We start from the raw sequence: 15,367 nt of genomic DNA on the forward strand, positions 1-15,367 counted from the left end.
AGAAGTCATTGTACCGGATGTAAATTTGGGTACATTCAAAGTCTTGCTAAAGTAAGAATTACCTTTTGTTAAGATGACGAAAAAAAATATTATCAGAACGAAACATTTGTTATTACGCATACTCATTTTTTTGCAAAATACTATTTAAATTTTAGAGTATTCTATTTTCATTTTGATACCCTTTAAGTATGTCGCTCTCGTAAAAGAATTCTCATTTTAGCTCATGTAAAAAAGAAATGATATACTTTTTTAATATTTCAGTCAATTTTCAGACTTTTTCCTAGCTGTAAATATTTCAGACAACTAGCTTGCAGTTAATTAAGTTTTTGTTTAGAATTTTCAGGACTTGTTATCTACATTAAACATTATTTTCATACTTTACTATCTTAAAAAAACTATACCGAATACACTTCAAGGAGATTGACAAAGCAGAAGATAACACTCTAGTGAATAAATCTGAACATTGAATGAACTAAACTTTTTTTCACTAGTGATAGGAAAACAAAACGAATATAAAATAAAATACATAAAAATCAGCAGAGAACAACCACTTGCTATTGCTTCAGGCATACATTTATAAATGTGGACTTAAGGTAAATGATACACATATACATAAAAACACACTTTATCTATATTACCAGGTATATTTATTCAGATGAACTGGATCTTTCTCTCGACAACATCCAAGAAGTACTTTATGTTGCAGAAAAATACATGATACCCGAAATGAAGAATGAATGTGCAGTTCTGCTTTCATCCTCAGTCGAAATATCGAATGCCTCACTGGTAATTGATATTGCATCTAAATTTCACCTTCAGGATATCAGAAACAAGGGCCTTGATCATATTCAGTACAATGCAGTGGAATTTCTTAAAGCGCCAAATGCTATCAAGATGTCAACAGAATGCATGGAATCTTTCCTTCAATTAGATTCGGCAAATTGTTCCGAAACAGAGATTTGCCAATTTTTTATAAAGTGGGCAAGTAGTCAATGTGAGGCATAGAAGATCACCCCGTCCGGCGAAAACATGCGAAAAATAACTGGGTCACTTCTGTATCTTGTTCGGTTTCCTATTATTGACAAAATATATTTTGCAAACGAAATTGTTCATTCTGGGTTTCTAACTTTGGAAGAGGTAGTTAGTGTATTTTCTTCCCATTATGGTAAGAAAAATGCATTTTTCGCAGAGTCAGTCCGCAGAGTATGTTACCGGAAAAGCTACAGGGTTTTGCGTCATAGCTATTTATCAAGTTCATCGATGCGATACAATAATAAGGAGAATGATGCTTTGCAGATAACAGTCAATAAGAACATTGAGCTTAAGTCTGTTATATTATACGGTCCATCAGGCAATGTATCTTGCAATGATAGAGAAATTGCTATAAAAATTTTAAATGATAGTGAAAATGAAATATGTAACCAAATATATGAGAGTTGCACTAATTGGTGTGATCTACAGACTGTGGTTTTGTCAGAGCCTATTCCATTCAATTCGAATGAAAGTTTCACTATTATGGTGAGTAGTGTGAAGTTTGCATCATATTATGGGAGCAATTGCAAGCCAGAATGCAAAATAGATGATATAATTGTAACATATCAGAAATCACCAAAATGTAATACTTCTACAAGTGTAGAGCAAGGTCAAATTGCAGGAATAGAATTCAATGCATAACATTAAAATTTAGAATTAAAGTCTCAATGAAGATGGTGGCAGTCTATGTCCAACTTTAAATTCACGAATCGATAGTGACGTTATAACAACAAACATTTGTTTCTTTAACCATTGAATATTAAGAATAATTTCAGAATGCCATAGATTAAACCATGCCTTAACTTGTTTCTGGTTTTTGGTAATAAGGTGATGTTTGGGAAATTATATAGGATGAAATGAATATTCAACTGAGAAACATTCAGATATGTTATAAGCTATTATGCAAGATTGTTCTAAAAGTTTTCAGAATATCAGTGTTTGTTGCAATTGGTAAATTGTGATTTTTATTATGCATTCTTTTAAAAACTCCAAAGTATACGACTGAAAATTCTACATTTAACCCTTTGAAAACTCCAGCTTAGCACTTGGGATACACCATTAAACATTTTGAAGTCTCCAGTTTAGTATTTGGATACTCGAAATAACCTTTCAAACACTCCACCTAATCACTTGGGATACTCCACTTATCATTTGAGTCTTCAAACACTCCAGTTAAGACTTGGGATATTTCATTTAACCTTTCAAACAATCCAGCAAGTAATGGTGCGCATTCAATTAACATTAGTAAATCTTCAGACCTTTACACTAAGGATACTACTCAATACAACACCTAGTAATTGATATTAAAGATTTTACATCATTCAACATATATATGCTGAAGTGAGGAACACAAAAATTACTCCAAAATTAAGTACCAATCGATTGGTAAGGTCGTTGATACAAATCAGAAAAACAAATGAATGGCTCTATGAATATACAGGCTACATCAATCTTTACAGAGATCCAAATATTGCAAAGCGCCTATTTTTTCATCCATGACAGATATTTTGTTATTCCAACAAATGAAACACCAAACAATTTCGCCTCTGTGTCTAAAACAATTTAAATAAACTGTTTGCTAAATAAACCAGGCTTTGAGAATATATGATCACTAAAAAACTCAATATATACTCCCACGATTCTATCAAAGGAGAAAATAAAGTCAGTGTTTAGTTCACCTACATTTCAACCAAAGATGAAGAACTGTATCTTCTTCCACTGTTACGCATTGGATACTTAATTTGCATACGTGTCCATACACACAACGTCATATTGCTGGGACTTTTAAGTGCTCCACCAAACCTCTTTCTATACTATTGAAATCAATTGTATCAGCACTTAAAACTGGGCTTCACATTTATGTTGAAACTACCTGTTCTAAAGGCGGCGTGTATCAGATGTGGGTACTAAAAAGTCCATTTATCTGTTAGAGTATACAGAATCTTTAAAGACTCCTTTTGAATTTTCTTCTCTTAACACAATTCCAAACTAAAAGAAAAGGTTGAGAAATTGGTTTTCACTATTTTCATACAACAAAAATGGTCAACGTTAATACAAGTATCTTGTCGGAGGGAGGGATAAATTGAACATTTTAAAAATCCCTTCGATTTAAACAAATCATTTTGTTAAACTGACATTGTCAAGATGCTTGAATTCTTGATTGACAACATATTTGTTACGTTTGGAGGACTAGTTTGTCAAGCTACATTCAGCATTGCAATGGGAACCAACTATGTTCGATTCTTGCCGACTTGTTCCTTTATTTACTTACTATTTTATTTATTATGTCTTTTTAGTTCACGCATCATTGTAAATATAACGGAATTTGATGAGACTATCAACAAAGTGAGAGGTTTAGCGCTAAAAAAAAATGGTTTAATCCACCATTTTCTACATTTGAAAATGCTTGTACCAAGTCAGGAATATGACAGTTCTTGTCCATTCGTTTTTGATGTGTTTTGTCATTTGATTTTGCTATGTCATTATGGATTTTCCATTAGATTTTTTACTGTGTTCAGTATTTTTGTGATTTTACTTTTTAATCATATTTAACTGACCTTAAACATGTGCTTCACATAAAGAATGTTTAGGAGCCATCATTATCATTAAACATCAACTTCCGCTATATAGAGTAGGTCCTCTCTTTAATAATTCATAGTTTAATGACTATTTGTCTCTCACATCGAATTTGAAATAAAGGATACAACAGATACAGTAAAGTCTGCCTCAGATCTAGAAATTGACAACGAGGGTTTGATGAGAAAAAACACTTTACGGCAATGAGATGATTTCAATTTATTGATCCTGAACTTTACATTTCTTTGTTGCAATATTCAACCAGTGCCTACATGAAATATATATCTCCCATACCATACGATATTCCAGGGTTTGCGTGCCCGATTATGAATGACTTGATACATGGTTGCTGCTCACAAGGTGAAAATTAAACCAACAGATCCAAGTGGTGTGTTTGAGATCCTCCCTTTGAAAATTTTACGGACGGCATCACGAGTTGTAGACCGTTATGTATTATCAGATGACGACGGGTCTGTTCCCATAGTCGGAACCAAGATCCTGCCCACCTGTTTCCTGAATGAGACCTACATAATTAGATTTATTATCGGATTGGCACTTAAACAAGCAACACGACAAATGCCACATGTGAAGCAATATGATTATCTGCTTACTCTTAAGATGCACCTGCTATCACCCATAGTTTCTTATACATAACCAGACCGCTTAAAGAAAATATAACCTTCACAAATTCAACGTAACAGCAAAATAATAAGATCTAAGTCGTATAAAGGAGTAGGTCCGGTAAGGACCGATTTTGGCCTCAAATTTCAGTTTCATCTGACGAAAGATTTTGACCACTTTTTAAACACTTAAGTGTCTATTTCATATGATGCAATTAATTTATGTGAAAGATTTTAACTTATTTAGTCATTAAAAACGATCCGATTCTGGCTCAAATATGAGAAATCTACCAAATATGCGAAAAAATGTCACTTTTCAGATGTTTTTTTGTCAAAATCGAAAGTGGCCGCATCCGTGTTCATCCTCACTTTTTATATATGTTATGTATTATCATTAAATACAACTTCCATTTCAATATTTTGGATGAACACGAATGCGGCCACTTTCGTTTTACACGGAAACCGTCTAAAATTTAACTAAAATGCTGGAATTGTGAAGATTTCAGTAATTTAACATGAATTAATGGTGCTAGTTCTCAATATATGTGCATTGTATTGGCAAAAAGAGCCCATATTTATGTAGCAGAACCTTTCTACTATCCAATAAATGAATAAAAGTTTACATTTTAACAATTTTGTAAAACTGCTATATTTTGGGGCCAAAAAGGGGTCTTACTGGACCTACTCCTTCAAAATTTACAAAAAATGATTCCTATAAGTCTAATATGTCTGTCCATATTAATATCTTATGTCCTCTCACTAATGGCTTTGTAAATACAATTTATGGATTGAGAGAATAAAGCGACAAATACACCAATTTTTTTTGTAGGATCTACATCATGTGTTACTAAACACATATTTTATACTTTTCTATTTATCTGCATACATACACCATGTGATAATGGTTATTGTTTTATTTATCGTGTTTATAGCATGCAGTCTCTGAACATGACATTTTATAGGTCATAAGGTGTATACAGAGAATCAACATTAACCTCTGAACATAACTGATAACCGGGGTGTTAGTAAAATTGTTTTCCAAGTGGAGATGGAATTCAAATAAGACGGTCCAAACAAAACAAAAATTTGGTGACATGCTGTTTGGCTATTGTTTGTCTTTTTGTCTTTTTATTTCTTCTCGCAAAGATCATGAAGATGCTGTGGATCCTCAAATCTCAATTTTTATCAACTCCAACAATCTTATGCATAAATCTTTTCAACCATGCAGCGTGTATTCATTCCACAATGATCCAGGTTAGACTTTGTTTGGAGTTCATGTAATTCTCTTTGATTAGTAGTTGTCTCTTTGGATTTTCGCTTTTGATCATAGGTTTACTTCTTTTGCCTCTAAATTAAGATGATAGATTGTTACTTCTTTTTTTTCAATATAAGCATGAGAAAAATGGTATTCATTGATTTCATTCACATTGTTTTTAAAATAATGTTTATCCTATTCAACTATACATGTTTATAACCGTGCTCTAGATATTTTAACAATGTGAAATTAAATATAATATAGCAGACAAGTTTAAGTCGTTTTTCGTACAGGTCTGTCAATAATTTTGATTTGGTTATGCATGTTTACGTTACAAGATCTTATAAGGGAGATAACTCTTTTTTTATTTACGTTCCCAGTCTGACGAGAACAATCAGCTGAACAGTATAGAAGGTTACACTTTCAATCTATTTATTTGCCATAAGACAAGTATAAAACACAATACTATTGTCAATAGTGAGAAGGTATGTGAGTTCAAGCAAAGAGACTTATCACCAGTCATTCAATGATTATAATAATTGGGATAATTCAAAAGGTTCTTATTTGTCTACCATTGTGCTATAAATACACTTTAGGTATCAAATATCTACTTTCGATATCGATTTGTTGACATAAATGATTAATCTGTCGAAATTTATGATATCATGTTTTCATTTTCACGGTGATCGTCATTTTTTTTTCGTCATAAAACAAGAGCAAACTCAAAGGTAATACGAATACACATAATATGTAATGCAAATAAATACATCTTTATTAGGTTGTAATGTTTATGCACATTTCCAATAAAGGGTAACCTGGTAGCCCACGCATGCAGTGTGACCTCGTAGTCGCGAGTCAAAAGACACACACAGTGTTAAGTTGGCAGATTATCCTTAGTTAACATGGTTAACTCGATCCTGACCTGGGTTAATCGGGTATGGGTCTGTTGATCTTGTAATTTTGTATCCAACGTATTTAGTTTGTTGAGAACAATTGTATTAAGAGATTATGAATTTAAATACAAATACTGTCTTTCACCTGTTTGGTACAGAGACCCGAAAGAAACCAACATTATGGATGTTCAAACTCATCAGAGGAAAAAAACTGACAACGCAAAGGCCAAAACAAAGAGAAAGACAAAAAGTCAAACAACAGTTCACAAAACACAACAGAGAAAAGTAAAGACTTATCAACACGAATACCACCAAAAACTGGGGTGATATCAGGTTCTCCGGAAGGGCAAGCAGATCCTGCTCCACATGTGCCTTCCATCGGGTTGTTAGTATTCCTATATGGGCCTATATATAGCATGTATAGAGTCAACAGTAGTTTAACGAGTCGTTTAAGTGTTTTTCAATCCACTGACGTATAAATTCCGACTTTCAATAGCAATCAAATTAACTAATTAAAAAAACAGATTTTGTTATACATACTTGCTATTTCTTTTTGATGTTTAAAAACATTTTCTCATACTAGTAATCAGTGTAATATCTTATACCATTTAAAATACCTTATTTGTAACAAGAAATTAAATTAAAGAGAACTATTTTCGACTACACAGGCAAATGTTCTGCTTATGAAGATCATGTGAATGTGAATTGCACGTAAAATATTTTATGTGAATTGACATTGAACGTGATATTCATATAAAAAAGAATGTAAAATTCACGTGAGATTAACGTAAATTCAAAATAAAAATAACGAGAAATTAGTTCAAAGGAAATTCACACGAACGAAATGTGTCTTTAAATAAAAGAAATCAGCTGATCCAGAAGATACAGAAATGAATATATGTATATATTTAAAGAAACATGTTTTACTCTGACTGTGTCATGCTGTGTTAAGGAGGTTCCCTGCTTTTTTGGCTCGTAAACCCTTCTATTATTACTCGTAAACCCTTTTTTTCTTTTCTTTTCACTATTTTAAATCATATAACCTTAAAAGCATGATCATTATCTAAAATTATTGATTATATTTCATTGTGTTTGTGAGAATAAAGTTACAATGGTAAATTCACGAAAAATCTAGAATGAATCATTTACCGCAAAATTTTCAATTGATTATTTCTCAAAAAACTTTCAAAAACAAAATAAGTGACATCCTTTAATTTTATCAAAAGTAAAAAGGCTTTTGTGTAAAAAGTAAAATCACAAAAATACTGAACTCCGAGGAAAATCCCTAATCCAATGGCAAAATCAAAAGCTCAAAAACATCAAACGAATGGACAACAACTGTCATATTCCTGACTTGGTGCAGGCTTTTTCTTATGTAGAAAATGGTGGATTGAACCTGGTTTTATAGCTAGCTATACCTCTCACGTGTATGACAGTCGCATCAAATTCCATTATATTGACAACGATGCGTGAACAAAACAGACACAATAGCTAAAAATGTTAAAAATAGGGGTACAGCATTCAACATTGTGTTATCGTCTTAATTACTATAATTTCAAACAAATGTGACTCAGCCGAACTAAAAGGCAAATTAAACAACATCATTTTGCTTTTTTATTATACGATTTTATTTATATATTTAAAATCCACCTATAAAGGATTGAAACATTGTAAGTACCGGGACCGAATCCTTACCCTGACAGACACATATGGTTAGATTAACATTGAATTTGACGTAGAATCCCCCGTTTGACGTCACACAGGTAGAGATAGGATAATTTTGTCGTTCAATGTATGACGGGATGCATATTCTATAGACTTAACAGTAAAAGTAATATTGATAAAGACAAATAAAAGAATACTATAACACGTTATTAGGATTATAAACAACGGTATTGACATTGTCATTTACAGTGGATAGTTTTACCGTTTTCCTCGGGCATATATAGACAATAATGGTGCATTGACTTGACATATCATCCATATAAGGATGAGGCTTAGAAACCGGGAAATGCGAGGCTCTGCCGAGCTTTTTCCCCGTTTCGGGTCGAATCCTTATATGGTTGATATGTCAAGTCAATGCACTATTGTTTTCTTTATACTGCAATCTAAACAAAACATTTTTAATTGTTGTTTAATGTGTTAATGTTATTTATTTGATTTAAATATTGGGAAAAACACCCCTTAAAAAAGGCCTCATATTATGCAGGCGGAGAAATATACATCACAATGACATGTACATAACCTGTTGAAATCCGCAATCGACGGTGAACGAATTCGCGTTTGAGTATGGACTAAAATATAAACAATAAGCATAAAACATAATGATTTATAGGTTGCAAACAAAAAAAATCTCAACAAGTGAAATATGTTTTTCCAAAATTGGAATAGAAACAAGTTTGAGTCATTCCACGCATCGTTGTATACATTGGATACAAGGACAGGTTAAAGAGATCGTAGGAATAATTAAATATAATTTCGCCAACCTCTGTATAAATATGCATGAGGAAAAGTGAGTTCAGGTCAGTGACTGTATATGAAATAGAAATATACAGTCAACGCATTTTGACTGCTCAAATAGAACGAGCGCAGTATATTTGACATTAAAAGATGAATAGGTCTCCATTTTGCAAAGTTTAATGTATAAAAGTTCTATTTTAGGTCTAAAATCTTCATAAAACATGACTAAGTACTGTCTGACCAATTTAGAACATATTCACATTTTCGAGTGACCTTATAAAACTATCCTTTCCCATTGTAATATTCAAACCTAAATAAGAGTTCACTTTTTATAATGAACTAAATATAAAACATAGGTAATGATCATTTCAATGGATGAAATGAAATAGCAGTGACATAGTTTGTGAAGGATAGTTTGTTTTTCTTCTGCTTCAGGTAAAATTTAATACTTATATATATAAACCCAATGGTATATAAATCCCCTTTATGAAATTTGATTTTTTTTTTATAAAGATAAAACTCTCTGTATGAATATTTGAGTTCAGACCATTCAACATTAAATGCTTACTTTTTATTGATAAATTTAAATGTATTGTGTTTCTCCGAAAACAATGATTTGCTTTATATATCAACAGTCTGGCATTGTGTTTTTTTGAAAGAAAAAGAAAATAATTCCCTCAAATGTAAGGTTTATAAATTAAATTTGTTTTGTATTCTATATATGTGTACCATTAGAAAATGCATGAAATTTTGCAAAATTCAAAATGTTTTTTATTGGTTTTAATGTTTGCTCTTTCATCTTTAATCATTAGGCTATTTTACGAAGGAAAATGCCTTAGGGGATTGTACACTTCGTTAGTGCAGCTATTAAGAGTTCACTTTTATAATTAACTGACAATGAAAAGTCATTCATGTATAGCATTTCATAATGCATGGAAAACCATGCACTATGAAAATTAGAGGGCAAAAAACTTACTTTTCATTGGACGAGAAGGGGTGAGTATGTTCTTAATTCAAATGTAACATACATTGAAAGGGATGAACAAATTGAACAACTTTTGCATTGTTTTTTACCAGACCACGAATGGCCAATCATTCTTTCAGCGTCCTCTAATCCTTGTTATCTAGTTGTACATATGTTTTTATGAAAATGTGTATACTAGTTCAGTGAAATGGACGTCACGAAAACTATAAATGAACTAAAACTAAAAAAAATCCATACAAGATGAGTAAAACTAAGATGGTCCTGACTTGGGTCATGCATAAACATGCGGCGGTGTTAAACATGTTTGTGAGATCTCAACCCTCCCCCTATACCTCTATCAAAATGTAGAATAATCGAACACACATGTTCATATGTTAATATTTGAAATATTTGATGCAGATTCAATGATTATTATTCAGAGAAACATGTTTTACCCTGACTGTTAGATGTTGTGTTAAGATTGTTTCATATTTTTTTTGCACACTTACCTCCTTTTCCTTTCATCATTTTATAACATATACATTATGGACGCCATCACGAGTTGGTTGACCGTTATGGAATAACCGTTTCACAAATGATATCGGATATGTTCCTTACGTCGTAACTACAATCCCCTTCCCTTTCATGAATATGACCTACCGAATACTATTTACCGGATTTGTAATCACTTAAGCAACACGACGGGTGCCACATGTGGAGCAGGATCTGCTTACCCTTCCGGAGCACCTGAGATCACCCCTAGTTTTTGGTGGGGTTCGTGTTGATTATTCTTTAGTTTTCTATGTTGTGTCGTGTGTACTATTGTTTTTCTGTTTGTCTTTTTTGTTTTTAGCCATGGCGTTGTCAGTTTGTTTTAGATTTATGAGTTTGACTGTCCCTTTGGTATCTTTCGTCCCTCTTTTATATATCCTAAGAAGCCATTTTTAAAAATCATATAAAATCCTTGTAAACATTTTATTGTGTTTGAAAGAAAAAAAGTCACAATGTTAAATGCGCTAAAAATTTGAGAAATGTCCATTAATAAAGCTTTTTAGTTTGAAACAGAGGAGCGAACATCGTTCAGTACTAATTTCAGTTGATTTATTTTATCGTAAGTCAAAAGGTGTTTATGTAACATCGTCATTCCCTGTGGTTATTTTTCCCGTTTACTTTATATTTGACATCAAAAGAAGAAAAGTTTTCCATTTGGCAAAGAATAATGTGTAAAATGACCAACCGCTTATAGTCCTCGTATAGCCATAGGACAAAAGTGAGTTCCCACTCCAAAAATGTCCTGTCATTTCAACTAAAATCAATAATTTTCAAAACAATATAACCAAGTAACTTTATGTACGATTTTTATAAAATGGATACAATAAGATACAGAAAGGTCTGAAGTTTGTTGTTTATTTAACCATAATTTTAAGAGGTTACAAAACTTTGGATTTTTTTTTGGAAAAACTAAGAATTTTCTTATCACAGGCATAGATTACCTAAGCCGTAATTGGCACAAAATTTGGGAATTTTGGATCCTCAATGCTTTTCAACTTTGTACTTGTTTGGCTTTATAAATATTTTGATATGAGCGTCACTGGTGAGTCTTATGTAGACGAAACGCGCTTCTGGCGTACTAAATTATAATCCTGGTACCTTTGATAACTATTATTATACTTAGTTGTACATGTGTTTGTACTAACATACATTTTTTTCTTAGATGGCAAAACCCAGAGATACAGTAGACTGGCAGGATGGCAAATCACTATCAGAATGCATGCTATACATGTTAAATAAAGAAATTATGTGTGATGTAACATTCCTTGTCGGAACAGATCAAAGTATTATCAAAGCGCACAAATACATGTTGGCAAGCCGAAGTCCAGTGTTCTATACTATGTTTAAAGGTTCTTGTCCTGAAAAAGGAGAAATCATTGTACCAGACATCAATCCAGAGATATTTAAATCTTTATTAAAGTAATATATTAACGAGAAACACTGCCTTTAAGCATATTTTTCTTTCAAACTGAATTGAAACACGCTAATCTTTACGTTATAATTTGTGGTTGGGTGTAACATTACTAGTGCTTAAATTTCATAACTGGTATGGCCCCAGAATTGATTGATTCTAGCACCATTGATGGGTGTAGACTAAAAGTAGGTCTAAATTATTACTCGGATTGCTTTAATCAGTTTTCACATTACATTTAAAATAATCCTGCTATCTTTAACGAGTTTGTTGAAATTGATAATATTGTTTACTTTATTCTAAAATGATAAGTTCATCATATTACAATAAGAACACTTATTATAACATTTTTATTTAAGTATAGATAAATTATTTGGAATATATATATAAAAATACTTTTTATCTTTTATTACCAGATGTATTTACTCAGATAAACTGGAAGTAACTCTTGAAAAGATTTCCGAAGCCCTTTACGTTGCCGAAAAATATATGGTTTCTACGATGAAACCTGAATGTACAAAGCTGCTATCATCCTGTGCTGAAACATCAAATGCTCCAGTGGTATTTAACATTGCGTCTCATTTTCATCTCCAGCCTTTAAAAGCCATAAGCCTCTTGCATATCCAGAACAATGCAGTGGAATGCCTGACAGTGCCAAATGCTGTGAAAATTTCGAAAGAAAATATTGAAGCTATTCTGAAATTGGATTCCATGTCCTGTTCCGAAACGACTAAGTGTCGATTTCTTATAATGTGGGCAGGTCATCAATGTGAGGTACAGGGGAAAACAGTGTCTGGTGAAAACATGCGTAAATTGATTGGCGCAATGCTGTATTTGGTCAATTTTCCATTTCTTAACAAAGAATATTTTGCAAAAGAGATAGCGCATTCTGGCTTGCTGACTTCGGAAGAAGTAGTAAGTGTGTTTTCTTCCCACTATGGACGGAAGAATGAATTTTTCACAGGGTCGGTCCGACATACAAGAGAATTCCACCAACATAACACTGTTCTCCGTCATAGGGGTATTGCAGGAAGCTGGGGTCCATACAAGGATATTATTAATAATGATGCTTTGAATATTAAAGTTAATAAGAATATTGAGCTGAAATCAGTGATATTATATGGTCCAAATGGTGATGTGTCTAGCTCTGCTAAAAACCTTACTGTAAAGATTCTAAATGACAGCGGAAATGAAATATATAGTCAAAAATATGAGAGCTGTACTGAAAGAAAGGAAATGCAGACTGTTAATTTATCCGAACCTATCGAATTAGATGCAAATAAATATTTTACTATCATTTTAGTTGGTTTGACGTTTAAATCACACTTTGGAACAAAGTGCAAACCAGAATACATAATAGATGATGTAATTGTAACCTTTCAGAAATCACCGAAGTGTAACACTACAACAAATGAAGAACAAGGACAAATTGCAGGAATAGAATTCAATGTATAACATTTGTCTTCAAAATCATATTCTTAGTATACAAATATGTGCTGACTGTAAAAACTTCATTAGATAAATTGACTAAAAATGTGGAACGCTACATGGCGTCTTCACAATAACCTGTATTCAGGATAAAAAAGTTTAATGATGCACATTTAACTTTGTATTTATTATACTGATTCCGATTTGAAAGGAAGTCCTTGACACTTTATTACATATTCAAAGCGTATAAGATTTGAAACATTACATACATGATTCGTATTCCTTGATCAACTATTCTTATGAGGACATTTACATTGTTTGATATAATGCACCATATGTAGCAAATTCAATTAATTTCAGCACTCATTTGTTCTATCCAATTTTACACAAGTTTGTTTATGTGTTACATATTTGTTTTTTTGTTAACTTTTTTGGTATAAATAAGGCCGTTAGTTTTCTCGTTTGAATTGTTTTGCATTGTTATTTCGGGACCTTTTATAGCTGGATATTCGGTATGGGCTTTGCTCATTGTTAAAGGCCGTACGGTACCTATAGTTGTTAATTTTAGTGTCATTTTGTTCTCTTGTGGAAAGTTGTTTCATGGGCAATCATACCACATCTTTATACTAATTACAAAGATTGAACATTTGAAACCTTAAACACGAGGTCGAGGTCAGATGAACCCTGCATGACAACATGTACACCATGCAATAAATTATGCCATCAAATATGTATACATTTTGTAGTTGCCCTATTGTTTAAAGTATCCGATAAATAACCATGAAAAATAGCACATACTAGTGACCCATCAAAAGGAAGTCAAGGTCAAATGAAAAATGGCAGACAATACTTTCAGTTCTTCCATACACCAAACATATTAGTAGTTGACCTATTGTTTATCATATCCGATGATATATATGAAGATGCCGTATGAGTGCCAATAGACAACTCTCCATCCAAGCCATAATTTGTAAAAGTAAACTATCAAAGGTCAACAGCCTTCAACACAGCACCTTTGCACACTTGGAACAGCAAGCAATACAAACATACCTTGCAGGGATCCCATATACCAAATATAATTTTGTGCATTAGGTTCAAAAATGTTTTTTGTTGTTGTTTTTTTAATTAAAGTTGTATATCTGACTTTGGCTTAAGGTTATTTGTTACCCTCTTATGTATATATATTGTTTTACTTTTGGCACATACAAAACAATATTAATCAATGTTTTATATTATTTTATTGACATTATCAGACCTACTTTTACAAAAATAACAATCAACAATCAACAGATTTCCTTGCTATAAAGGAAATTTTAACTTCCAAGATTCAAAATTACATCAGAGACAAATATCTAGATAGTCTCTGTATCATATCAAATTACAACAAAGTACATATACTATTGTATATATAGAAATGATATTAAGTATTTATACAAAGTTTCTGTACATGAAAAATACTTACACAAAATTACTAACAAATAATACAATTAGCTGTTACCTTTATGTAGACAATCAATTGGACAAATGTTCTGTACAAACAAATATTTGGACAAATTCCTATACAGGCAAATATTTAGATACCTTTTACCTTTGTCTACAGACAAAAAATTAACAATTCCCTGTACAGACAAATATTAAGATACCTGCTACTCTATCTTCAATACAGACAAAACTGAGCCAAAGTAAGATATCTTTCTGTACAGATTAATATCTAAGACATTTTTTGTACAGAATTTCCTGTACAAATAATTTAAAAACTGTTTCCTACTTATTCATTTGACTGCTGTTAAACAAGAATATGAAATAATTCCAAAATTAGCTGCACTAGCCTTACATTGCTATAATCAAAATTTGACCAGTTTAAAGATTCTACAAAAATAAATATGTCATGCCTGATGCTCAAAATATCAATCACTGAGACACTTCATTGAATTTCTTATGCAAATTTTATCACAATTACTGTTTGCAGTTGATATACTACTTCACCTGTAATTAAACATGAATTATCAAAAAGGTAAATTTCTTTGCAACAACAGTCAGAATTAAAAGTAAAGGCTTGTTGTTCTCTATGGAAAGAAAATCAAATTTTAATCAGAAATTTAAAAAAATGCAAATTTATAAATATTGTTAAAATTCAAGTCGATTTTAAACACAGCATTGAAAAGAATAATCATT

At 31.9% G+C, this 15,367-nt stretch overlaps 1 protein-coding gene across 1 annotated transcript; it reads left to right on the top strand.

Annotated features, from left to right (window-relative positions):
- Positions 1–11,519: 11,519 nt before the first annotated feature.
- Positions 11,520–13,624, top strand: LOC143056437 (BTB/POZ domain-containing protein 2-like). Its single transcript, XM_076229523.1, has 2 exons — positions 11,520–11,772; positions 12,181–13,624. The coding sequence occupies exons 1-2, from the start codon at positions 11,573–11,575 to the stop codon at positions 13,217–13,219; spliced, it is 1,239 nt and encodes a 412-aa protein (XP_076085638.1). The 5' UTR covers positions 11,520–11,572; the 3' UTR covers positions 13,220–13,624.
- Positions 13,625–15,367: the final 1,743 nt, after the last annotated feature.

The sequence above is a fragment of the Mytilus galloprovincialis genome, chromosome 13 (genome assembly GCF_965363235.1).
Source record: "Mytilus galloprovincialis chromosome 13, xbMytGall1.hap1.1, whole genome shotgun sequence".
NCBI lineage: Eukaryota > Metazoa > Mollusca > Bivalvia > Mytilida > Mytilidae > Mytilus > Mytilus galloprovincialis.

Excerpts from the sequence above, each read along its gene's own strand:
- LOC143056437 (XM_076229523.1), top strand. The coding sequence starts at position 11,573 with ATGCTATACATGTTAAATAAAGAAATTATGTGTGATGTAACATTCCTT. Across the intron at positions 11,773-12,180 it reads ATATTTAAATCTTTATTAAA|ATGTATTTACTCAGATAAAC; the intron begins GTAATATATTAA and ends TTTTATTACCAG.